This window comes from Botrytis cinerea, chromosome 13 (genome assembly GCF_000143535.2).
Source record: "Botrytis cinerea B05.10 chromosome 13, complete sequence".
In the NCBI taxonomy this organism is placed as follows: Eukaryota; Fungi; Ascomycota; class Leotiomycetes; order Helotiales; family Sclerotiniaceae; genus Botrytis; species Botrytis cinerea.
The window spans coordinates 1,313,795-1,338,728 of record NC_037322.1 but is presented as its reverse complement, the minus strand read 5'-3'; the positions used below and the strand labels follow the sequence as shown (position 1 = coordinate 1,338,728).

The 24,934-nt window shown below is 45.1% G+C and overlaps 6 protein-coding genes across 6 annotated transcripts; 3 read left to right on the top strand and 3 right to left on the bottom strand.

The window, feature by feature from the left end:
• Window positions 1-133: 133 nt before the first annotated feature.
• On the top strand, window positions 134-6,993 carry BCIN_13g03820 (hypothetical protein). The gene has a single exon (XM_024696809.1). The coding sequence runs from the start codon at window positions 413-415 to the stop codon at window positions 6,929-6,931; it is 6,519 nt and encodes a 2,172-aa protein (XP_024552622.1). The 5' UTR covers window positions 134-412; the 3' UTR covers window positions 6,932-6,993.
• Window positions 6,994-7,020: 27 nt separating this feature from the next.
• Window positions 7,021-8,208, bottom strand: BCIN_13g03810 (hypothetical protein). Its single transcript, XM_001556308.2, has 2 exons — window positions 7,748-8,208; window positions 7,021-7,672 (listed from the first exon to the last, which is right to left on the bottom strand). Exons 1-2 carry the CDS (start codon window positions 8,083-8,085, stop codon window positions 7,162-7,164), a joined length of 849 nt encoding a protein of 282 aa, XP_001556358.1. The 5' UTR covers window positions 8,086-8,208; the 3' UTR covers window positions 7,021-7,161.
• Window positions 8,209-8,519: 311 nt separating this feature from the next.
• Bcalg2 lies at window positions 8,520-10,389 on the top strand. The gene is made up of 3 exons (XM_024696808.1): window positions 8,520-8,763; window positions 8,818-9,423; window positions 9,473-10,389. Exons 1-3 carry the CDS (start codon window positions 8,589-8,591, stop codon window positions 10,201-10,203), a joined length of 1,512 nt encoding a protein of 503 aa, XP_024552621.1. The 5' UTR covers window positions 8,520-8,588; the 3' UTR covers window positions 10,204-10,389.
• Window positions 10,390-10,423: 34 nt separating this feature from the next.
• BCIN_13g03790 (hypothetical protein) lies at window positions 10,424-12,660 on the top strand. Its single transcript, XM_024696807.1, has 3 exons — window positions 10,424-11,326; window positions 11,392-11,629; window positions 11,677-12,660. The coding sequence occupies exons 1-3, from the start codon at window positions 10,998-11,000 to the stop codon at window positions 12,484-12,486; spliced, it is 1,377 nt and encodes a 458-aa protein (XP_024552620.1). The 5' UTR covers window positions 10,424-10,997; the 3' UTR covers window positions 12,487-12,660.
• Window positions 12,661-14,169: 1,509 nt separating this feature from the next.
• On the bottom strand, window positions 14,170-15,307 carry BCIN_13g03780 (hypothetical protein). Its single transcript, XM_024696806.1, has 5 exons — window positions 15,090-15,307; window positions 15,003-15,036; window positions 14,831-14,941; window positions 14,678-14,741; window positions 14,170-14,611 (listed from the first exon to the last, which is right to left on the bottom strand). The coding sequence occupies exons 1-5, from the start codon at window positions 15,275-15,277 to the stop codon at window positions 14,586-14,588; spliced, it is 423 nt and encodes a 140-aa protein (XP_024552619.1). The 5' UTR covers window positions 15,278-15,307; the 3' UTR covers window positions 14,170-14,585.
• Window positions 15,308-16,634: 1,327 nt separating this feature from the next.
• On the bottom strand, window positions 16,635-23,895 carry BCIN_13g03770 (hypothetical protein). The gene is made up of 4 exons (XM_001556304.2): window positions 22,861-23,895; window positions 22,473-22,796; window positions 18,257-22,371; window positions 16,635-18,199 (listed from the first exon to the last, which is right to left on the bottom strand). Exons 1-4 carry the CDS (start codon window positions 23,018-23,020, stop codon window positions 17,597-17,599), a joined length of 5,202 nt encoding a protein of 1,733 aa, XP_001556354.2. The 5' UTR covers window positions 23,021-23,895; the 3' UTR covers window positions 16,635-17,596.
• Between the last annotated feature and the right edge of the window lie 1,039 nt (window positions 23,896-24,934).

The following is a 24,934-nucleotide window of genomic DNA, read 5'->3' as shown; positions in this document are numbered from 1 at the left end:
AGATTGATTACCGTGGTCGCCTCTACCTAGCACTGTTTTTGTTTTTGTTTTGATAGGCCATTTCCATTGTTTTCCTTGTTCCTTCCTGCACGACTTTTATCATTAAAATGTCCAAGTGCCAACCCCCAGCCTAGACCACAATTCAATGTTTCAATCCCACTTCGCGACCATCTCAGTTCACCACACTCTATCGACGCTCAAGTATGTTAAACAACCAATAAATTCTATTCTGCCCACTACCTTGGGAAATGTGTATTGTCTCAAAACTCTTTTATACAATTAACATTGCATACGCTTAGACGCGACACTATTTACGCGATCATTCACTTCAGCAACAACAAAACAACAAACATTCAGAACAAAACAAAACCGAATTCATGCTCACTGCCCGTAACCTTGTGAATCTATCAAGATGGACCAGGCCTGGTTAGATTCTCTCTCCGAAGACTGGGTATCTCAACCTCGATCAGAATCTCCACCTCGAACCGAATCGCCAGAGCCCGAACTCCCCTCTCTCACCAATGGCACATCCGATTCTTCGAATTCCCGCCCAACAACTGCTCCACCTAGTCGCATACCGAAGTTCAATGCAGAGTCGAAGTCTTGGTCGAATCCGCCGGACAGTAACCCGTTGAGCGAAAGGAGCCAGAACGAGAACAACATTCCCTTATCCCAGCGAACCCATCAGCCATCCAAACTACGAAGTGAGATCCCGCAGAGCCCAAGGAGTGGGAAACTCTCTCGTCCTCTGTCAGCTTCGAGCACACATACGGCAGATTATAACACAATACAACACAACAAATCTCTCAGCGCATCGCCCAAGAAGAGCTCAAAAGATACGCCGGAATGGAAGAGGAGACTGCTTCAAGGAGATGTGGGATATGGCGAACAGCGCGATCTATTTAGCGCCGCCGGTCTCGAAACAATGTTTCAACCACCGCCTGCCGACCCTTCGATAAAGAAGCCACCTACCTTTGGAGAAAGTAGTATCATGCCATCCAGTCCCCCCCTCTATCGGACAAGATTGGACCCTCCACAATTTGACGATAGCGAGTTGTCATCTGAAGATTCGGTGCAAGATGGGAACGTTCTTCGGGGTATGAGATATAAAGTGACGGAAGATTTTGGTAGTGAATTTTCTACCAACGATTTGAGTCGAGGAAGCGATTTTAGACCCACGGTATTGAATACTTTGAGCCCCGTCAAAGAACATTTTTCTCCATCCGATTCTGTTTTTAACAATGACAACCTCCGTGCCAAAAAAGAATATCTCGACGTAGGACGAGCTATGAGCGGGCAAAGTGATACACACAACGAGTTCCTCTCGCCGATTTACTTAACAACACAGAGTACCTTGCCTGATAAACCCGGTGTTTCACCAATGGATATATCACCTGCTGAACTTCAAGAGCGCCTGGAAAAGCTTCGCGCCGACGACCCAGACGTTGATGAAATAGAAGACCTCCAAAGCGCCTCCCGGCCTATCACTGGGGATACGGATGATTTCAAACACAACGGACAATTTGTGAGTGCTCGAAGAGGCGGTCATTCAGAAGAAGGTTCTTTCCGAAAACGAATGCTTAGCCCTTCTTCCCTACCACAAATTGATGAATCAGCTCTATCTGTTGATGATTCTCGGCACGATACTTCTGAGAAGCAACTCCCGAAGATACGAAAAACAAGAGCCTCCAATGAGCTTCTAGAGCCGCCTGTAAACCTACAGTCTCCTCCCATCGGGCCAATACCGCATCCCAGCCCAGCTAAATCTCCCGTGAAGAGCAGCTCAGGCAGTCCATTGAAATTGTTTGGTACTCATGATACGTTCACAAGCCAAAAGCTTCTACGTAGGCTCAGTCAATACGAGGAGGATAGGGGAAGTGAGCTTGAACCAGACGTGCCACCAAATACTGCTCATGAGTCCAATCATCACCCTATAGACAATGCAGATGATAGCCGACCCGTATCGGAGGGTAGTTATTTCCCAAAGGAGCACAAGTCAAGGAGATATAGTAGTTTTGGCGTGGGTGACTTGGATAGTTATCGGTTCAGCGAGGATGCCTCGTTTGAATCGAATGGATCTATCTTACACAATGACGATGTAGAAAACAATGATCTCCCCGTTCTAGATCCGAAGTCACAAACAAGATTTAGTTTTCGACTAGATTCTTCACCAGACGTCAAGGAAGGCGAAGAAAGACGAACTAGTGGTAAATACAGAACTTCCAGCAATAGTGCCAGAAGGCGCAGCTTGAGCGTTAGAAAGAGGTCTAGCACTGGCTCTACATCTCCATCTACAGTCTTGCCCTCGTCTCAGACCAATGAAAACCTCAAAACACCCAGGAGATCGAATGGCGAGGCGGAAGGAAAACGGGTTCTGAGATCCCCATTAAAAGATTCAACACCAAAGAGACGTCGAACACTACACAGGGCAGATATATCTCTTCCACTACAACCCGAAGAACCGTTAGTCTTACTTCCTGGCCCTTCGCGTCCATCCACACAGCCAGCTATGGGTAAAACACGCCAAAATAATGAGCGAAACTTCCAAGCTGCTGATCCGAAGATACTTGCAATGCGACAACTACTTCGTCCTCGGACTCCTACTCCTAGTCAGCGTAATAGCCAGCAACATGAAGAGGCGCCCTTTGCCGAGTCAGGTCTTACATCGGATGAACGTGCTAGACTATTGCAAGAGCAAAAAATTGCTATGGTCCAAGCTGAGCTTGATCTAGCTAACCCTGATAGGCCTCTTAGCGCCAGTCAGCAATCTCAGGAGAGTCGAAAACCCTCTGTGACCACCCAGGATTTTCTAGACGAAGCGAAGAAGATTATGGCAGGCATTCGCGGTAAAGCAAGACCTCGTAGTGGTCTTACCAGCGTGGACGAGTCAGAGTCCGAAAATGATCGTGCTCCATCAAACAATGCAGCCGATGACGAGCTGGAAGAATCGTACCAGGAATCAACTCAGGAGCTGTTTGAAAGGCCACCAAGTCGCGAAGGCGCTCCGGTATCAAGAACGCCGCCAACCCAGGATCCAGAGCTTCTAGACCACTTACGAAAATATGAGGAGAGCAGTGAAATGGATGGCATCATTGCTTCATCCATAAAGTCTATGGCTATGGCAAAAGAAGCTGTCAGAAATGCGAGAGAAATTGACAGAATGGCAGACGAAACAATTTCACGATCACTTGGTCACTTCTTGGATCCTATCAATACAGTTCAGAGCGAACCAGCAAATATCCGCATATCTAACAACCCAGATATCCAGCGAAAACGTAAACACTCTGACTCCTCGCGACAATTGGATGAAGAATATGACGATCCTGATTTTTTCACACAAGGTTCGAATAATTCTATACCTACAACATCATCCAGAGGCTCGGATTCGAGGCGTGTAATTGCTCCACATACAGTATCTCATCTGATACCAGAGCAACTTGCTGGCATGGTTTTTGATCGAGACCGGAATATCTGGGTGAAGAGAAAATCTGCCAGAGAAAATGATGGGCAAGATTCCCCTATTTCCGAGGGAAGTGAGGAAGACCCGTTTGAGAACATTCCTGATTTGTCATTTGATGAAACGCAAGAGCACATGAGGCTCATGGCTGTTGCTGCCAAACAAAAGGAAGACGCACGATTACGCTTGGCAGAATATCTCGGCAACGAAGGACAGCAGGGTGCCTTGAGTGGCCAATTCTCGCCTCAAAAGACTTCGAATATGAGTGTTCCGCTGGGGGATAATAGACCCCGGTCAGCACCGTCAGAGCCCATTCAAACTGCCGTAGATAATCCTATCCCAGAGATAAAAGTCCGATCCGCCTCTGCAGGTGAAGATAGCATCCTACGTCCAAAAAAGACCCGGCATGGGAATGCAAACAAGTCTGCTTTTGGAAGTCACAGCTCAACCAAGGATAAAGCACCCGAAGAGAGTAGGAGACTGACCGAAGAGGATGTTTTTATTCAACCAAATGGAGACCTGAGTACCACAACTCCAAAACGTCAACGGAATGTCACAATTACTTTCTCGTCTCCTATTGCAGAGCTTATCGAGCCGCCTACTTATAATGATGATGATAGCTTAGCAAAGGGGGAAGCTTACCGATCCGACGATGATAGTGTCAACGAATCAGATAGCGACGATGGCGGGAGTATTCGAGTTAGAAAGGGGAAATCTAGACAAGGAAGCGGAAATCGTGGAGGATATAGAAACAACTCTCGTAGGCTGTCGGTAGGGGGGCAGCAATTTATGCCGCGTCCAGTTTCACGAATTGATGAGCAAGACGAAGAGTCTTTTAACAAAGAAAGAGGTGGCGGGAATAAATCTAGGAACAATCTTCTCCCAACGCCCTCTATCTCGCCAAGAAGGGTTAATAGTGTAGTGCTCGCTACACCACGGCCAATTCACGAGATCGGGACGCTTGAACTCACTCCACTCTCGGAATTTACGATGCATCAAGCAGACGAATCTTATGGGATGGACGTAAGCTACGTGGCAAACGGGCAAAAGCATAATGCAGGGCCTTCTTCGAAGACAACCCTTTCTCATTCGATCAAGGAAATGGTTGAAAAATTGACTGAGATAGAACCATACGAGCCATACTGGGAGCATATGAAAAGCGCTGATCTGCATAGGAGGAAACTGACAAATTTGCATAAACTCGATGAGTTTTGTGAGCACCTGGAGGAACTGAAGGTTTCCAAAAACGAAATTAGCCAACTGAATGGTGTTCCTTCGTCACTTCGCACGCTCATTATTAACCATAACCGCCTTTCTGATCTTACATCTTGGGGCCATCTTTGGAATCTTCAGGAAGTCGATGTATCCAACAATGAGATTGAAAGCCTTTCCTGCTTCAAAAACTTGGTACACCTAAGAAGCTTACAAGCAGATAATAACCAAATAGCTTCACTTCATGGCATTGGAACTCTAGATGGCTTGATTACACTTAGGCTTCGAGGCAATCCAATTGAGACAATAGACTTTGAAGGAACGAACCTCAAACACTTGGAACATCTAGACCTTAGAAGTTGTCAAATTTCAGAAGTCAAGAATATCGGGCATTTACCGAAGTTGTCGAGCCTCGACTTGGAGAACAATAAGTTGGCCAATTTCATGACATCAGACGATACATGCTCAGCTAGAGAAGTCAGGTTGAGTTTTAATAACCTTGAATCTTTCGATGCAAATCTCACACCCGAGATTCGTATTCTCTATCTGGATTCCAATCGAATTAAGACTATCACCGGCCTTCTCCACAAAAGAAATCTTTATAGTCTCTCAGTGCGCGAACAGCAATCTGGCACGGTTCTGGACAAATCGTTCCTCCGTGAGGCTTTCGAAGTGAGAAAGCTGTTCCTATCCGGTAATCACTTAGGAACGTTCGATCCAGGTGTCGAATATCTCAATTTGCAATATCTTGAGCTTGCAAACTGTGGTATTACTTCCCTACCAGATGATTTTGGTCTTATGGTGGCAAACGTAAGAGTTCTAAATCTCAATTTTAACGCGCTACAAGAGTTTCAAAGTCTGCTTGGCATCGTCCGTCTCAAGAAATTGCTCCTTGCCGGAAACCGTTTGTCTAAAGTAGAGAGACTTACAAGAACCTTGAGAGCGTTTCCTCATCTAACTAATGTCGATATGAGAAACAATCATGTTAATCATAACTTTTACCCAATAGCATTGGAAAGATGTTTGATCAAAGATGGTGGACTCGAGAGAAATGAGCTAGATGTCATTGATCCATATTCTCTTGGCAACGCAGATCCAGTGAGAGATGCTCATTATATCTCGTGCTCGGATATGGCAACGAGATTGATGCGACGTGTGTACGAAATGCTCGTCTTCGGAAAGAAAGGCGATAATCCCAAACTACAGAAGTTGGATGGTCTTCCGATCAACAGAGAGATCTCAAAAATCCGAGATGACGTTTGGGATAAACTTCTTGAGATGGGTTATATAAAGTCATCGGAAAAATCCAAAGGGAAGGCAAATGCTGGCCTAACTGAGGATGAGGAAACAGAAGAGAACCTGTTAGGAGATTTCAATCAGAAAACGCCCAGCAAAATTCCAATGGAGGAAATAGCTAAGAAGGCTGAAGGGTCGCAACAACACCGATCCAACGGTAATCAAGCTGGGCAAAGAGTCCAAGGCCCACATGAAACAAGGTCTAATTTTGACGGCATCGAAATGAAGGTTGAAAAGCCACCTGCTGGCAGCTTTGGCAAGAAGATCGCGGAGCCTAAAGTTGATGCAAATCCAGTGACCCACAAGAGCACCACACAAAAATCATCAGGGGGCGTTGCCCAGGAGAATACTGAAGATCATTCTCAAAGTGGACAAGCATTTAATGTTTATAAGCACGAGGCACAAGTTGCGCTGAACCTCAATTCTCGGAAGAGTGGAAATGTTGAAACACCTGAAATCGACTCGCCATCAGGACCATCCACAAGGAAGAAAAATGAAATAACACGCAACATAGAGAAAATTATCGCTGAGAGCCAAGCTACTGTTGCAAAACACAGGGCCTTGGTAAGACGTATGGATGAGGAGGTTGGAGAAAGCGTGCCCGGGCCGAAGCGGATGGAAACCAATAGACCTAAGGTTGGATTTCCACCTCCAGTGATCCCGCTCGCCAATCAGGCCATTTATCAGCAACAATCATCACAAAATAAGGGAGCTAGTCCCCCAACAGCTGCTCAGTTAAAGCAGGAGCTGGAGGAGATGCTGCAGTCATTCGAGCGCGAGACGAAGTCGAAAGAGGCCAAATTATTTAACCGAAATCGATATGACCATGGGTCTTCTATTCGACAGAGCAGCCGAAGCAAGCCAGCTACCAACAGGGGCGCTAAGAAAGTTGAATTTACTGAAGGGAGTAAAGAGGCTAAGGCAAGGAAAGAACCGCGCTGGCCAGCTGAAGACAGCTTCGCTTGAGTAGCGAAAGTCACGAATTATGGTTAATTACGAGTAATGCGGTGGGATGGTTGGGTTGTACAAATAGGATAATCACTAAGGTATGGCGTTGGTGGTTCTACAAAAGAGTTTAGGTTTTGTGGGATTATCTTGTATTGTATTATTACAGTATTGTTTGGAAGACCACGGAGTGGTCAAGTGATACCTTTCGGCGTATACAATTGCTTGCTACATATAAAAACATCATTTTTCTATAGTTTCGACGTCTTCTTTGCTTGCTTCTCCCACTCAGCAACTCTACCCGTAGCCTGTTCTTTCCTCTTAACTTCTCTATCCATATTCACTCCGTCCCTCTCTTCGTTCTGTGCGTGCCCTTCCAAATATCCCAAACTCTCTCTCCACATCTCCGCCTTCAAAACGCCATAAACACCAGTCTTTCCCTTCTCCAATAATTTGCGGTCATCAACTAGCTTTAACACTTCTTCCCATCCGCCTAATACATCCACAAGTCCGCCTTGGAGCGCCGCTTCGCCGTTGAAACGTTTTGCTTCTAGAACGAGGGAGCGGTAGGTAGAGGGAGAAGGGAGTTTTTGGCGGAATATGGAGGACATGGGGGGTTTAAGGGGCGCACCAAATTCAAGCTCGTTGAGACAGAGAAAGCCACGGCTTGGATTGAATACGCGGTAGTCAGTGTACATGGCGGTCATGAGGCCGCCGGCGAATGCGTGGCCGGGGAGGAGAGAGATGGTGGGCATGGGGTAACTTTATTTTGTCAAAGTGTTAGAAATATCCTTATTGATTGAGAAACCAGGTTGTATAAAAGGAAAGAGAACTTACGTCAACAATCTCCTCCAGAGCGCATAGAGACTCTTTTCCCAAAATCCTTCAACCTCAGTAGCATGATTCAAATCCAAACCATTGGAGAAAAACTTTGGAATGGCGGAAGTAATACAGACGGCGCCGACGGGATAGGAGACTTCGAGGATATCGAGGGCGTGCATGAAAGTCTGGCAGAAAGTAGTTGTGAGACGGTTATCCGGGGGCGAAGAGAAGGTCAGGACGTAAAGGTTCGGGTGCGCAGGGGAGGGTGTGGTACAGGTTAGGGTGCCCGGGTGGGATTGGAGGGGGGAGGATATGGGTATGGGGAGGGTAAAGAGGGGAGTAGTGGTAGACATGATGTATGATAGAATGTTGAGATTGAGATAGATATTGGAAGTAGAGAGGGATTACAAGATGAGATTGATATATCTATCTCTTGAATGAAGACGCAAGGTCGCGATTGTGAGAATGCAGCAATCGGTAATCACCTACATCATGCCGAGGTTCAAAAAGAGGCCAGCCTTCTCGTGAAATGCCGTCTCACCTACCATGTCCGCATCTTGAGATTCAATGGTAAACGAATCATTCCAAGAGTACCTGCTATCGCCAATGCACATTGCATATCTCCAGATCCCAATTGCCTCTGGGTTGATACTTCAATGTTACCGTTGATGGCATACCTGCCCAGGGAGCTTTTTCCTTGACATGTGAAGGCGAAACTTGATAATTTTAGCACAAGGCTGAAGACCCTGGCCACATCCCTGTCAGCCTACCCACCTTTATTACCAAAGAGCTTGCGACAGTCTATCTGTCACTTCAATGATCAAACACAAAACACAAATTTTTGGACGACGTCGTGATGGCTATCGCAGAAAAGCAGAAGACCATTCTGTTTTTCCATCCTGATCTAGGGATTGGTGGTGCTGAAAGACTCGTTATAGATGCCGCAGTAGGATTACAGAATCGAGGACACAAAATCGTCATATTCACCAGCTATTGCGATCCTAAACATTGCTTTGATGAAGCTCGAGATGGTTAGTTGGACGATGTAGTTTTTGATATACGGCACCAATGCTTATTCTGTATAGGTACACTTGATGTGCGAGTAAGAGGAAACTGGCTTTTCCCATCCTCGATCCTCTCTCGATTTTCCATCATTTGCGCCATTCTTCGACAGTTACATTTAATTGTCCAGGCCTATTTTACCTCTGAAATTAGCAACCTAAAACCCGATGCTTTCTTCGTGGACCAGCTCAGTGCGGGACTACCATGGCTACGATACTTTTATCCCAATACTCGAATATTCTTCTACTGTCATTTCCCAGACTTGTTGCTCGCACAGGGAAGAACCCATTGGTTGAAACGCGCATATAGAATACCTTTCGATTTCTTGGAGCAATGGAGTATGAGTTTTGCAGAATCAATTGCGGTCAACTCGGGATTCACAAAGGGTATGGTGGAACAGGTATTCCCTGAATTGGCTGGGGGAAAAGATTTACAGATTGTACATCCTTGTGTGGATGTAAATCCAAAGAAATCTGAGACCAGTGATGATGCAGTTCCAGTCTGGCAGGATAGAAATATTTTGTTAAGCATCAACCGATTCGAAAAGAAGAAGGATATTGGTCTTGCAATTAAAGCATATGCAGGATTAGGCAAGCATGGAAGACAGGGAGTGAGATTGGTACTTGCTGGTAGGTCATATTTCGCAATTGGCGAGAAGCATGCTGATACGATCGACAGGTGGATATGATAACCGAGTTATGGAGAACGTTGTATACCATAAGGAGCTCGTTAAACTGGCTACCGACCTGGGATTGAAGACAGCTACCACACGGACCATCGTTACGGCATTGAATGTACCTGATGATGTGGATGTTCTGTTCTTGTTATCAGTACCAAATACTTTGAAGGAGATGCTACTCAATTCAGCACGACTTTTGATTTATACCCCTTCTAACGAGCATTTTGGCATTGTACCCTTAGAAGCGATGTTGGCTGGAGTACCAGTATTAGCCGCAAACACAGGAGGACCACTCGAGACAGTAGTGGAAGGGAAGACAGGCTGGCTCTGTCCACCTGATGATGTTGAGAAATGGACAGCTGTCATGGATAAAGTCCTGAACAAGATGACGGATGGTCATGTTAAACAGATGGGAATTGACGGTGTAAAGAGGGTTAAGAATGAATTTTCTGATGTTAAAATGGCCGAGAGAATTGATGGATTGATCGATGGAATGGCAAACACACCCAGGAAGAGTACTTTACAACTCTCCGCATTCTTGCTAACTATTATCATGGTTGCATTGGACATTGCATCCTGGGGCTTGGGTCAGAACAAATCAGTCAATCAAAAGCTAGACCAGTTTTTGTTGCCTCCGTTTGTTCTTACCCTAACGTCATTGATATCTTGGGGTGTGTATTTTGTAGTTAATTCCCAGGTCAAGTCGAGTTCGCGGCAGCCGACTAGATGAGGATAATTGGATTATTAAATGTATTGATAACATCCCACTCTGTAGATCTCATGGCAAGGATATATGTATGTGTATTGTTGAGAAAAAAGGGGTGTGATAGAATATGATTGGCTGGAGCCGGCCGAGGCGAATGGGGTTTTCCAGACACCACGAACCTCAATATTTCTTACAAATTTCAATATTGCACTACATACAGCATACAATCCTATATGTACTCTATGACATTCGTTTATCGTTTTTAATATTGACTCAGTTCTAGATACTGAGATTCTTTGGTCTAGTAAAGGCAGATTATAAATTGTATTACTGCACTTCCCTCAAAGCCTAGGCTACTTGATCTTTCGTCTTGAAACCTCCAAAAATCGCCAATTTGCCCCACCACCCACCGGTCAATATAACGCGTGTTTTGTCTCGACACCGCCCGCTCTCTTATCATTCCTTCATTCACAACTGAGTGGAACCGTATCTTCATACACGGTTACCAATATACACGCCAATCATTAACAACCCCTCAGTCTTCCAAATAGCCAAAGCCGACAGATAGCTTCCGGAGCTGCACGTCCAACAAACTTCACACTGCAAGAAGTTTGCGAGGTACGAGGGAATTCTTGGGTCATCCGTCAACGAATCAAGCTTGCTGCATTCCCGACGATTGCATATCCTGGTGTCATTGAAAGGCTGGGCAGAGTGAGATACTCGGGTAGTGATAGTATCCGTCGATATCCGATACCGTACCTGAACGTTTGATCTGTTTGCGGGGTGCTCCTTCTACATACGTATACCCATACTCAAAGATGTTGTTGCTTAAAAGTTCTCTCTCGCCCGTGGCGGCTGGGAGGGTTTCGACACGCACTCTTTTGCAAGTCTTAAAAAGTGGCAGATTCAGTAGCGGGATGGGGGAATTACAAGCACCATTGTTTAGTCACGTGTTACACAGGTCCTACAGTCTCAAGAGTCTCAAGAAGGTAGAGAAGTTCGGCTCTGTAGTTGTTGGTACTGGGCCAGCTGGACTTGCGGTTGTGGGTAATCTTTTGGAACAGAAGAAAGGTCCCATCTTATGGGTTGGAGACGCTCAACGTTCGGGGGGTGGCAGATTAGACCGAGTGTATCGAGCAGTGCCTTCGTGAGTTTTGTTCTTCTCTCTATTGATGAAGTCTTGAGTACAAATCTAATGATCTTCTGCCATAGCAACACGAAAGTCAAGTTCTTTTCCATGTATGCAGATGCTTTAGAGCCTTTCAAGCAAATCACAAGTGAAGCTGCTACTCCTAACGCTTATAGCGTTTTGCAAGATCTTGATCAAGAAAAGACTTGCCACATTGCTGAAGCTGCTGATTTGGGATTGATGTTGGGAGGCGGGCTTCTCAAAACTGAGGGTGTTTTTGGAGTCAATAATGGCACTGTTGAACGTGCTTCTTGGTCAGATGTAAGTTCAGTTTCTCAGTTGGTTTTCTGCGAGCTAATGCCAAATAGGCCAAAGGCTGGAATGTCAAATTCAGTTCCTCAGGGGGTAAAACACGTTCAGTATCCTCCGATCTCCTTTTTTTGTGTACTGGTTCTCACCCCAGTTGGAACAGCCTTGAGCTTGATCAATCTAGTAAGAAGATACCTAGCATTGGTCTTGATAGATGTTTGAAACCCACACTGTTGAAACCAAGTATCCGTTTCGCTATGAAAAAGAATCCAGATCCAACTAAACCCACCACTATTGCCGTCATTGGTGCATCTCATAGTGCAATTCTTGTATTAAGAAACCTTTACAATCTCGCAACTTCCCCTGACCAGGAATTTCAGAACCTTCGTATCAAATGGTTCACTCGCCATGAGCTTCGATATGCCGAGGAACGTGATGGATGGATCAAACGCGATAACACTGGTCTCAAGGGTGAAGTTGCTACATGGGCAAAGCAGAATCTCGAGGCCGATACATTACCCACATCTGACGTTTCGAAATACCTCGAGAAAGTAAAGACCTCGGCAGAAATGGAAAAGGAAGACTACGAGAAACATTTACCAGGATGTAACGGTGTGGTGCAAGCTATTGGGTTCACCAAGAACAAGCTTCCAACTATCGAGAGGGATGCCACGCCATTGGAGATTACTTACAATCATGAGACGTCGGAATTTGTGGATTCTGAGGGAAAGACAATTAGGGGATTGTATGGTGCTGGAATCGCGTTCCCGGAGAAGGTTGTGGATCCTGAGGGAACAACAGAGTACGCTGTTGGCTTGTGGAAGTTCATGAAGTATTTGAAGAGGGTTGCGCCAACGTGGACTGCATGATGAGAGATGCTATGATATCATCATGGTGGTAGGAAATGCTGCATGATCCATGATGTAATGAGATAGACTTTTTGGTGCTCTCAAGTTCAAATTGTACATACCCTACTGCGAGTTTTGTACCTATTGTCGCAAGTATGACATAGTGAAAGAAGAATATCACAACTCAAGAATCCACCCTCGCTTTCATCGTACAGTTATTATGGGCGCTTCTTTCTAATGCGCTGCTTGAATTCATGCATATTAACCTCGAACCTCGACATCATTTCATGGAATGAATCTATACCATACACACCTCGAATTTATGATATCCCATGGCAAAGTCATTTTGCACATCAAACCCGGGGCATATGACCCAACCAATATTACCTACTTCAAGCAGTACGCCTACCTTCTATCTTCTATTTGCCGCCATCAAACGTTTCTTACCATTCTCATCGCAGGTTCGATCCAAACCACAAACTTCGATCTTGTTTGTGGAGAATTCAAGCATACTGAGTTTGAATAATTGGAGACACTGGAACTTTTCTTTCCTTTACACAAAGTTGTGCTTTTGGCATGATGTTAAGCATGAAGAGAAAACAACCCTTCTCTTGGGCTGATTGTATTAGACTTTGTTCCTTCAAAATCATTTGCTAGTTCATTTCATTGTTAGCATCTCCTCCGCTGTAAGGCTGAACTGTATCCTTTCCCTCACATGCATGGCCCAATAATCCACTCGTTCATTCTAGTAACCTATTTTGACGCGGAACCGGCGCTTGCTCCGTATTACAGTAGATGAGAGATTCCCATGTTTTATACCGATCTCCGCATGTGCATATGTATATATAGTACCCACGAATGCGAACCTCGTTGTCATAAGACTGCATTTGTTGAATCTGTTGGATATTATGGTATGGACATTGCTCGGTGGTGTAGCGATTCGATTTTGAACGGCGATGGTCTTCATTTATTAATCATTACCTCAAGTCTTCTGTCATCGAGAGTCTCAAGCTGCGATTTGGACAGGATTCAAGAGGTTGCCGTTGTCTAGATCACACTAAAAGTTGGTATATTTAAAGGGAGATGGAGAGAGTGATCGATAGTACTTGCTTTCAAAGGATAAGGGAGACAATCACGTCTTCTCTTCTTCGTGCGACCCAAGGGCCGACGTCAAAACCTGGAATCAACCAAAAATGGAGTCATTGTGAGGTAAGAAAGGGATAAAGCCCCCATACAATACTCTTACGATCGAGAGTGGAAGTAACGATGATTAGGGGAAGATGGATTAGAAATGTGCAGACTCGAGCGCGTGTAAATGCGAGAGGTTTCCTTGAGTGAGGATAATGCCATTTAGCGCCGGAAATCATTTAGTATATCCTCGCAGGAGAAACTCAATTGGAAAGAATCTTAGATTTTATTTGAGAAATAGACTAATCATCGAGGAAGAAGTGGAAGGAAAGAAAGGAGGAAGAAGAAAGAAAGAAAGAAAAGAGTGACCACCCAATTAGTTCTGTCGTGAGTACCATTAATAATTTGGAAACCGCATTTTTCTTGGTCAAATGGTTACGTTTTGATTTTTTGGCGAAAAGGGAAGAAGGCAATAGAAGCAAGCGAAGAGGGAAGGAGAAAAGAGGAGAGGAGCTCAATGACTTTAGCTTGATGTTCTTCTTTCCTCACAAGATGGTAATGTTTGAAAAGTCCAAGTGCTTTTCTGCATCAAGCTTTGCTCTTCTCCTCGGGTTTTTCTTGTACCGCTCTCAACTACCATCAGATATATCCACCGTCGTCAATTATTCTCCTTCATCCAATCCACCGAATACTCGTTACCCCTACATCAACAACCCAACAAGCGTAAATGAATGGTATCAATATATCTCCCCAGATTTCTATTATTTCCAAGTCTTCATCAAAGCTGGCTGGTACGTATGAAATTATTCATGTTCAAACACCAATATAAATGATCCTTTTTGATGGACACAAGTATTGTGTATCATGGTTCAACGAAGTCGTCCGTGGAATGTCGTCATGGTGAGAAGACAAGTTCCATTCGAATAATTTCCTCGCAATTTTCGAAAGCGACAGTACAGTTTTTCATCGATTTACTATTCGCACGTACTCCATTACAGTTGCGGATGGTGAGGAATACCTAAGTGACATCCTATCAGCCAGATGCTCGGTTGGCAGATGGAAGTCAAAGAGAGTGATTACTAACCTATGCCATTGGCATCAACGAAATACTGGGTGCCAGAAACGGTCAATTGTGTTACAATTTCTTGCTATTTGAGCCGCGAGGCATCAGAAAATGTTCAATCTTCGTGAAAGGAATTCATCCAAAATCTGCGTTTTTGTTAAATGTCATTTTTACCTTTGACTCCGCGGGTTCCTGTTGCTTCTGTCCTCCACAACAAACATATGCGCCATTTAGTGGGGCACTTTGGGGCCATCCTCGCGAAGTCGCAATTTTCCGTTGAAGTTTCTATCAAAATGTTAATGTCTGTTCGATTTCAAGACTATCTTGCCTTTCTGTTACAACGAACTCTTATATGGCCCAGCTTCATTCCAAGCTTTTGCCTATCAATATTAGTACTTCCCTTTGCCCCGACTTCTACTCTCAATCTACTCACATATCTCTCTCGGTGATGTCCTTCACCACTTCCCAATTATCAAACCCTGCATCCGTCAAGCGATTCAGATAGCATAGCATTTGAAGTCTGTTGAGTATCAACTGAAGTTCTCTGTCTGGAGGATTCATGTCTGGCAGGTTCATTTTTGGTAGATCGAAGTTTGAGAGATCCATGTCAGGAAAATCCATCTTTGGGAATCATTTATTGCGATGTTCTCCAAGAAAAGATTGGAAGGTAAAAGGTTAAACTGCGAGAAAGCCGGCGAATGGAGCTCCGTGCGCCTTACTTTAAATGCAGTGAGCAGAATAATACCGACTTTAGCTATGTGCTGGGAACTTAAGCAACCAAATAACCAATTACATGTCAGTCCTGTATACAGGATTTGATACCACATTCGGCTTCTCTTCCTATTTGACCTGCGCACGCCGAGTGCAACGCTTGGCCATGATATACGACCGTTATATTAAAAACACAGACGCGCGAGTCCTTTCATACGCTCTAAGGCTATGACATGGTGCTATGTTATTCAAATGAATTACAGGAACGGCCAGTGGAAGGAACCTTTTCTCGAGAAAACTCCTCGAATGTATACATAGAACGGCGCATCCAAGTACATTCCCCCAGTTCACCATGTGTAACTACCACACCCGCCACCTATTACAAGATCTCGTTCAAATACTTTCGAAGAAATCAGGATCCCCGTATAAAGTATAATTTCGAACTGAGCCAACCTTTCCTTCCCAAATACGCCCGATATTCGCTTCGTTTAGGCACGAGCCACATCATAAAAATGTGGCATGTTCATGATGGTTCGGGAGTTTTGCGTGCTTTTCATGAGATATCACTGGATTGCTACTCTGAAATCATATCGCGGTTGAAAGTTTTATTAAAGAGCATTCGAAATCGCGCCTCTCCGCGGGTTTGGAAAAAGTCACGTCTGAAACCGGTTGTGCAACGCGCGTATGACAAAAGGGGGGCGATATTTGAGGTTGGCAGGTTGCACAAATAATCTTTTTTCTACTATGCATGATTCGATTACGAAACGTTATTGTTGAATTTGCTCCTTGGTCATCATCTAGTCATTGAAGTTTTGGGGACAGAATTTCCTCATTGTTTGAAGATTTTGAGATTTTTTTTTTTTTTAAAAAAAATCTCAAATGGCTTGAATAAATGAAACTCCCAGATGCACTACATCTCTTGACTACGTTGAGTCTTCACGATGCACGTATACTGAGCTGATAAAACAATGTGAATATCTTAAATGAGAGTGAACTTCCCAAGTGAACATGATCTAGGCCGTCGCCCAAATCATGGATACAGAACTGCGAAGATATCCACTTGTATGAAAGAATCAGAGCTCGAACACACTTCTATACTAATTCTCAGCTCAAGAACTCAAGAAATCAAGAATCCAAGAACTCAAAAAGCTACGTTTCGACAAGGTGAGAGAAAAGACAAAACTCAACGACGCAATACACACCCGGACATATCACCCAAAGCACTACGCGCACGAAACCCGCGTATAAGGTAAATCATCATTCTATTTGTTCTTGATCTGCGCACTATCATCATGTTTTGTACTCCAGATATCGTCCTCGTCTTCTCTCTAGCGTTGTCCAACCAACCGGATTTCCCCTCTTCCTTCTTTCCTTCCTGCTGTGATTTTTTATGCTACCTCAAATCCAGCAAGGCAGTCGCTCTTGTGCATGCAAATCCGATCGAAATATCGATCTCATTTTTGTCATTATGCTCTACTGTCACCAGGAACTCTCCATCTACTGGTTTTTCTCCTCAACCCCTTCCTCTCCCACTACCGGTATGTATTCTCGCTAACCAGGAAACCCATCATGCAAGCACCCCCTGCCACCCAACAACCTCCCCTCAAGCTATCTTTCCCACCCCCACCATATCACATGAAGAATCAAAACTAAATATCTATGTGGGCATCATAAAAATGTGTTTCCTCCCGAACAGTAGAAAGAAGAATAAAAAAGCAAAATTGCAAAGATCATTCGCTAGTCTAAACAAGCAAATAAGCAAATTAGAGAAATGTAAACATCAATGCCGTTCATTGCCATTTTCGTTTCGCTCCATTAAACACCTTCGCCAATTCAAAATGTCAAAAAAGCAAGTGGTCTTCTGCGGCGCCAAAAGAGTAAAAAAAAAAAAGTAAACAAGTCGGAAAATTTTGTGGTATCTCGTAAAATCGCGGGACGTTAATGTACAAGGAAATAAACTGGTGATTATGGTAAAGCAATGATTCGATTCTAGAACCCCACTTTATGCCGCAGTCGCGATACCTGAACGTTATTTGTGAGGGGTGCTCGCAATTTTCGCAAGTTTGCGGTGGGATGTTGTGGCAAGTGGTTTCGTTGAGAGAAGATACAGTGGCGTGAATTAGATGTAGATGTAGGTAAGATATGGATAAATGGTAAAGCAAGAGCCAGAAGAAGTGTCGCAAGAAAACGCAGTTTGGAGATGTTGATACAGGACTTTGGATTCTTCTTTTAGAAACAATTCAAACTGCCCTTCTTCTTTTTCTTGCTGCTAAGAGCATTCATACGTTCTTCAAGGTGAGCTCTCGCGAGCTCTGCCTCTTTCCTCTTGCGCTTCTCTTCTTCGACTTGCATTAAGCTCCAACGATTTTCCTTCTCGGCATCGCCATTCTTGGCCTTTTCTTCGGCAGCTTTCAATTCAACTTCCAGTTCATTGGCACGTCTTCGCCATGCATCACAATCGGCTTTGACCTTGTTGCTTTGTTTCTCGAGATCTGTGAGAGCCTCTTCGAGGGTGGATGTGAGTTGCTTTTCAGCGAACAGGTGCTTCTCAATAGTGCGGATACGAGCTTCTTGATCCTCTTGGATTTGATTTGCAGCTATGTCTTTGCTATTGCGAGCATTGAAGCTACTTTGTGTAGGTGTTGGTGGAACTGGCGATGTTGAAGGAGAAGGTCCTGCCTGTGCAGCTCCTGAGTTTCCAGGTAGTGGCGGTAAAGGAATTGCTGGGGGTGGTGATGGAAGGGATGTCACAGATGCAGATTTGTGGAGTCGCGAAGTGATCGAGTTGGAACGCTTGTTGGCGTCAGATTGCAAAAGTTCCTGGTATTTGGCCTATTGAATGAGTCAGATATATTAATACATACAATGAACTTGAGCTTCGTAACTTACCTGAAGAGCGGCGTGTTCCTCTTTGATTGCTTCCAGCTCAGTCTGAGCACGAAGAGCATTTGTATTGGCTTCATCTAATTGAGCATTGCGCTCTGTTTGGAGTGTAGACAAACGATTGTTAGCAGCTTGATGCTCATCGAAATTTGAGGCAAGTTGATCCTCAAGCTCTTCTACTAATCTTGAATTTTTCTTGTTCTTAGTTTCAAGGTCGTGCAACTCCTTTCTCAAAGCCGCCAATTGATCTGCGACTGTAGCATTTTCATCCCTCAGCCTCGAGCCTTCGGTAGTCTTGGTTAAGAGATTGGCCAGTTCCGCTTTAGTATCCTCTAGCTCCTTCATAACAGACTGATTTATGGTTGATAACTCTTTAGTGAACTTCTCGAGCTCGCCAACTTTAGCTTCTTGGTTCGAGAGCGCTTTCTGGCTTGCAATGAGATCTGTGATCCTATCTTGAAGTCTCTCTGTGCTAACGTCTACTCCAAGTGCAAGCGCGACCTGGGTAGCGATCTTTGTCAGATCGTCTCGCGCGTCAGAGAGCTCTTTTGTCAGTGCATCGATGCTTTCTTGATGTTTAGCCCTCAACTCGTTTACCTGGGCCTCGTGGTCAGCCTGGCTATTTGAGCGAACTTCCTCAATCTGCTTAGCATGATTCGCGTTCAAGAGGGTTATTCCTTCGTGGTGAGCCTTGACAATGCTTTCATGCTCGGCGATCTGCTCTTCCAATCGATTAACAAGAATTTTGTGCCCTTCCATCTCGGCGGAGACAATATTTCTTGACTGGATGGCTTCCTCGAGCTGTTCACGGGTTGATGCATGGGCTTGCTCGAGCTCAGCGAATCGCGCGACGTTTGCGACAACAGAAGCCTTGTGTTCTTCAACTTCTCGTTGCAAGTTTGAAACGTGTGTGTTATGATCTCCAACTTCGCGTATCCTATGCTCCCCGCTCCTTACCAAGTTTGTCAATTGTTGTTCCAATTCAGATATAGTAGCCTCGAGAGTATTTTGGGAACTTTGCATGGAAGACAAAACAGCCTGGTGCTTTCCTTCCCAATTGATGACTTCTGCTTTCAGTTCTGCTATTTTTCTTTCATGATCATACTCTGCCCCATCACTCTCATAAGTGTTTTTGTCAGCGGGGTTACCACTGTCCATATGATTGAGATTGATAGAAGTCCGAAGAGATTCGATTTGCTGAAGCAGCTCCTTTTCACGAGAGTTGTGAGTCTCTTGAAGCATTCTTACTTGGTTCTCGGAGTTGATGATTTGGTCCTGCATAGTTGAGACCAACGACATATCCATAGGTGACGCCTTCATGCTTGATCGTTCTCTTGCAAGCCCACTAATGATAGTTGTCTTGGTTTCCAATTCCTTCTTGACTGTAGTGACGTCGGCTTCGAGTTCCTGAATGCGCTCTGAGCGGGTATGTAATTCGTGCATGGCAGTGTTCAAGTTTAACTCAAAGTTCGCCATAACATCAGGTTCATTCTCAAAATTTTCCGCTGCAATATTCCTCAAAGAGGCGAATGATCTATGGGCCCGATCGATAATCATAACGTTTTGACTGGATTTGCGACGTATAACTGGCGTGCCCGAGCGTGGTGATGCAGCTTCGGCATTCATTCTCGCTTTTGAAACCTCGGCCTTGAGCTCCTCCATGCGATCAAGAGCCGCTATGTGTTCTTCTTCTAATTGCGCGTATTTCTCAGCAAGCATCACTTGTGCTTCTTCGTGCTCTGCGCCTAATTTTCTCAAATTGTCAACTTCCGCCATACTTGTCGTGTCGCTGGCCTCATCCGAGGTAGCTACCGACCCCGAATTTTTGATCACGGATTCAGCATCAGATTGTTCTACGGTAGTGGGTAATTCCCCAGCTGAGGACAATTCCGACGAAAGTGATCGCGAGGATGAATATTGTCCTCCACCCTTTAGCTCGTTTACCCTCGCGTCTGCTAAAAAAGAACCTGTTGCCGTAGGAGTCGACAAAACAGAGTCACGTGCACCGGGATTACGGGCTTCGTCAACAGCATCTTGAAGTTCGGCCAATGTACGAAGAGCTTCTTCATATTTAATTGAAAGAAGATCATATTCGCCAACGGTGGCTTCATGTTCAACTCTCAGGTCAACGAGTTCTTGACTAACACTTTCGAGCTTATCCTCGACGAACTTTGATTGAGCTGGACTTTGTGGCGGATACTGGCTACCGATTTCCTCACTTAACGATTTCAGGGGCGTTTCGAGCTCAATCGAATCTCCACGATCGGCGGGACCATCAGTCTCGGGCCTGATGCCATTTGCGGGGCTCACTGAGAAATCCTCATCACTTTCGTTATCGGTTTCTAGAATGACGTTCTTCTGATTTCTTCTGCTTGCAAGGCTTTGTCGACGGCTATTCATGCCAATGGAGGAAGATCGCCTGCTATTCGGAGCTTTGCTGTCGTCGCCATTTTTTCCTTCATGCTGAATGCCATCCAAATCATAAAGCAGGCTGTCCAGTTTCCCAAGACTTCGTTGGCGTTCAATAACGTGCTCCAATCGATCGATCTCACGTTGCATCAATTCCGAATCTTGATCAGCCTCGGCTAAGCGTTCCTCGAGAGTTGAAATGTAGTCTTCGGAAGTAGCTTCATTTTCGCGAATGCGAGCAATCTCTTTGCGGAGCTCCATGACAATTGCCGAGTTTTTGTCTTCGCCTGAAGTATGACCTTCGAGCCTCGTTTCTAAGTCATGCAAATAACTTTCTGTATTAGCTTCTCGATCAGCCAGTTTTTGCAAGCGTGCTTGAAGTTGTTGATTAACTGTCTCGGCATAAGCACACTTTGCTTCTTTTTCTAGAAGTTGAGTTTCGGTATTGGATAAAGATGATCGAGTATTAGAAAGAGAATGTTCAAGACTTTGAATCGTTTTTTCGTATTCAAGGACCACTTGTTCAACCGCCTCGGCGAATGAGTTCGAGCGTTTTAGTCTCTCTGTGGCACTGTCACCCAACGTATTTTCATGAGCCTGATTATCAGCAACTTCCTCATCCCTGGCTCTGGCTAGTTCCGCGATGAGCTTAGCATGTCGTTGGCTAAGGGCCGTGTAATTTTCCTGCGTGTCAAGTAACTGATTATGCAGTTCCACTTCTCGTTCGTTTTGTCGCTCGGGCCTCTCACTTGTGGGCTTGCTACGACGATCACCCCCGCTTTCACTGTGTTTAATCTGATCCCGAAGAAAAGCGACTTCTGCTTTCAGGCGATCAATGACAGCTTGCTTATCGCTCTCATCTGAAACTTGCTGGATGCGAGGCTTGCTTTGAATTGCGCGGGCACGCTGAGCATATTGCACAGTATTCAGAGTTTCGCTAAGGTGAAATTCGGCCGGCGTCACACATGCAATCATGTAAGTGATCGCGTTACCTCCAAGTGAATCCTGCAGCAACCTAGTGAGTTTTGAGTCTCGGTACGACACGTGGGATCCGGCTTGTCGGGATGACAACTGCGATATAACTTTGCCCAAACTAGCCAAACCAGCATTGATGGAAATACCTTCTTTAGCTCTTTCTCCTTGTGCGCCGGTATTTTTTAATCTCTCACTGCCAGCTAAATCGACAAAATGGAATTTGCTGTCAATTGTGACCACTTCTCCACCATTCATGGCTTCTAGTGGAACGGAAAATCTCTTTTCGGCGCCTGGTGTTACTTTCGATTTGCGCTGGACCAGATTCAAACTGAACACAGCATGAGATCGTGAAGATTTGGCGTTGATCGCGGTTGCATCAGTTTGGCGAATCATAGACCCGAAATTGAGTGCCGCCATGAGATCTTCCACAGTATTGATCTCGACTTGGTGTAATCCGGTAAGAAGAATATGACCCTTGGTGTTCTCTCGAATATTGACCACCTCTCGTTCATGAGCTGGTGTATGTTCGGGAACTAATAAATCTCGCAGCTGCTCGTTGTAAATTTCGACATACGTTGCCTTGAGAGTCCAAGTTTTGTCCTCCGCAGACACAGCAGCAGGAATCGTGGAGTACCTCTTGGGAGCTCGTAGACCAGTCAAGGAACTCCGATTGGATTGCTGCGGTTTCCCGCCGCCGAGTTTCTCAAATATTGCCATGGCCGCACGTGGAATAACACCTAGACAATTCCACACATATTAGCATCTTCCCCATTTGAGCACCACAGCACGTTGTGCAGCAGCTCAATATCGGATTGAGTGCGACGGGCCTCGAACTCACCCATAACCTCGGATTTTCCTTGCTCGCCTGAACCGGCTGTACCCATTGTGAAGGACTTTCCGGCGCCGGATTGTCCGTATGCCAGCATAGAGACATTGTATCCCTGAATGAAGGCATTTGTGCTCTCTACCAGATATTCCCAGATTCCTTCCTGGTCCACATCTTCACTAAACACTCTATCAAACACGAATATCTTCTTTCCCTGGGGAGACTCGATCGCTAAGTTTGTAGGCGAGGTAACCTGTACCATGGGTCGTTGAAATCTTTGTGGGATGAGGTCGAAGCCAGGATCGGTTGGCCGGAGGGGTGGTCTAACTCGCACAGCTGCAAAAGTAATTCATATTAGCCTTGTGAGCGACACGCACAAAATCAATCAACACTTCCGTACCAACTTTGACTGCAGTTTTGCCATCTTCGTCCGAGGCTCGACTTCCTCCAGCTTTACTGCTCATGCTCATCCGGCTATTCGATCTTGGTGCTCCTTTTATCATTGCGCTTACGGGCCGATGCAGACTCACTTGAGGCGATTCTGGAGGGGAGCTGGCCATGGCTCTACTGCAGCGTTCGTTGCGACAAAATGTTCCGAAGACCGAAGTGTAATAATATTATGTCGTTGTGATTGTAAACAAGTTGGATTATGTTTCGATAAGTAATTAGAAGGTGTTGGAAATTGATAACTCCCAACGCAAATTCATTGGTTAGAGATTGGCCGAATGAGAGTGAATAATGTTGTAGTTGAAGAATCGAGGGCTGCGAGTTTTGACGTCCTTTCTCTCGCCTCTCCTGTAATTATCCAGGATGTATAATGGATGTATAATGCTTCCTTTTTTTTTCGTCTGACCAACAGGACCACCCAGAGAGGTAAGCGAAATGTTGGAGATGAACACGCGTGTTGTGGTTGTTGTCGATTTGTCGACTATGTAGATATCGTTCTCTTCCACGCGTCCGGGATTACTTTTAGGATATGCAGCATGAACGTAGGTTGAGAAGTGTGGACAATAATGTGAGGTATACAAAAACGAATGGAGGCGATGTGAGGTCAGAGAGGGAGAGACAAGAGAGACGGTGGTCAAGCTAGTCGAGGGCAGTTTGCGCCGGATGCTGAAAAAGAATGGATACCGATTGTACGGAGCATGTAAATATGTATGTATGGGTGAGTGAGTGGGTGAGTGAGTGGGTGAGTGGGCGAGTGGGCGAGTGGGTGGATGTATGCATGTATGTATGTATGTAGTAGGTATGTAGGTATGTAGGTATGTATGGCATGTACAGAGTATGCACTGTGCAGGAAGGGAAGGATGTGAAGAATTACGAATGGGGGAAGATTCACGCAAACCAATCCTAAAGCTTCAACTCGGCGGAGACTATGAGAAAAAGCTGAAATGGGGAATTTGCGGTGCAGTTCGTGGGTCTGAGGAAAGTGGCCATGGCGAAGATGTGTGGTGTGGTGTGTGGTGTGTGGTGTATGGAGTAGGTAGTAGGTAGTAGGTACATGTAGTGGCATACAGCATACAGCATACAGTCTACGTTACAAATTTAGAATAAGCATGCAGCAGTGGATATCTATTGCCAATTTTCTCTCATCTACGACAATCGATCGATTGTCTGATGTCTGATGTCTAATGTCTAATGTCTGTTGTCTATTATTACGGTCGAGAAAAACTGGCAATTGAGGATGAGCAATCAAATGCGTAGGTAGGTTCATAGATTCAGGGGTTCCCAACTCTAGCAAACACCAACTACCGACCTGGGCACTATTACTCACTACTGTACGAGGTATCTGCTCTGGACGAAGGAGATAACACCTCCGATGAAGGCTAATATACCCGCGAGACAGGGTCGGACAGACAGAAGTATAAGAAAACCCACCAGCGTGTTATGGAGCATTTGAGGTCCCACGGGTATCTCTCGCAACTCTAGAATCCACCGGCAATGCCCACCACGAAGCATGTCGAGAGAGTGCTAACTACCTAGGTACTCCGAGGATGATGGCTACGAAGACAACTGTATCTACTATCGACTGTATCTACTATCGACTGTATTCACTGTCGACTCCATCTACCATCGACTGCATTCACTATCGACGATATCTACTGCGTCTACACCCACTACACCCACTCTACGCATTCTAACTTTCTCACTAAACATGCGAACCCCAGAACCCTCACAGCCTTTTGCCTGTGGGTTTTCCCAATCTCCCAGCATATCAATTGAGCAATCTGACAGGGGAAATGTAGTCGATCTCCCATCCTTGCCCGGCGCGTTCATTGGCCGGTTCCTGGCGTTCCTGGCGTTCCTGGATGAAGCGGGAGCGCCAGGAACGAAATACCTAATTGCTGTGCTGCACCTCATAACTAGTACAAGAGAATGAACTATTTGGTCGTAAACTCTAATGGCTCTCTCCCTCAGCAGAGGGCTCATCTCCAATGTCGCGCAGCCAGTAATTAAATAATAAAACAATTAAG

Excerpts from the sequence above, each read along its gene's own strand:
- BCIN_13g03820 (XM_024696809.1), top strand. The coding sequence starts at position 413 with ATGGACCAGGCCTGGTTAGATTCTCTCTCCGAAGACTGGGTATCTCAA.
- BCIN_13g03810 (XM_001556308.2), bottom strand. The coding sequence starts at position 8,085 with ATGTCTACCACTACTCCCCTCTTTACCCTCCCCATACCCATATCCTCC. Across the intron at positions 7,673-7,747 it reads CTCTGGAGGAGATTGTTGAC|TTACCCCATGCCCACCATCT; the intron begins GTAAGTTCTCTT and ends GACAAAATAAAG.
- Bcalg2 (XM_024696808.1), top strand. The coding sequence starts at position 8,589 with ATGGCTATCGCAGAAAAGCAGAAGACCATTCTGTTTTTCCATCCTGAT. Across the intron at positions 8,764-8,817 it reads CTTTGATGAAGCTCGAGATG|GTACACTTGATGTGCGAGTA; the intron begins GTTAGTTGGACG and ends TATTCTGTATAG. Across the intron at positions 9,424-9,472 it reads AGTGAGATTGGTACTTGCTG|GTGGATATGATAACCGAGTT; the intron begins GTAGGTCATATT and ends TACGATCGACAG.
- BCIN_13g03790 (XM_024696807.1), top strand. The coding sequence starts at position 10,998 with ATGTTGTTGCTTAAAAGTTCTCTCTCGCCCGTGGCGGCTGGGAGGGTT. Across the intron at positions 11,327-11,391 it reads GTGTATCGAGCAGTGCCTTC|CAACACGAAAGTCAAGTTCT; the intron begins GTGAGTTTTGTT and ends CTTCTGCCATAG. Across the intron at positions 11,630-11,676 it reads AACGTGCTTCTTGGTCAGAT|GCCAAAGGCTGGAATGTCAA; the intron begins GTAAGTTCAGTT and ends AATGCCAAATAG.
- BCIN_13g03780 (XM_024696806.1), bottom strand. The coding sequence starts at position 15,277 with ATGGATTTTCCTGACATGGATCTCTCAAACTTCGATCTACCAAAAATG. Across the intron at positions 14,942-15,002 it reads TGAAGCTGGGCCATATAAGA|AAACTTCAACGGAAAATTGC; the intron begins GTTCGTTGTAAC and ends ACATTTTGATAG. Across the intron at positions 14,612-14,677 it reads CGTTGATGCCAATGGCATAG|GTATTCCTCACCATCCGCAA; the intron begins GTTAGTAATCAC and ends GATGTCACTTAG.
- BCIN_13g03770 (XM_001556304.2), bottom strand. The coding sequence starts at position 23,020 with ATGGCCAGCTCCCCTCCAGAATCGCCTCAAGTGAGTCTGCATCGGCCC. Across the intron at positions 22,797-22,860 it reads CAAAACTGCAGTCAAAGTTG|CTGTGCGAGTTAGACCACCC; the intron begins GTACGGAAGTGT and ends TTACTTTTGCAG. Across the intron at positions 22,372-22,472 it reads AGGAAAATCCGAGGTTATGG|GTGTTATTCCACGTGCGGCC; the intron begins GTGAGTTCGAGG and ends GGAATTGTCTAG.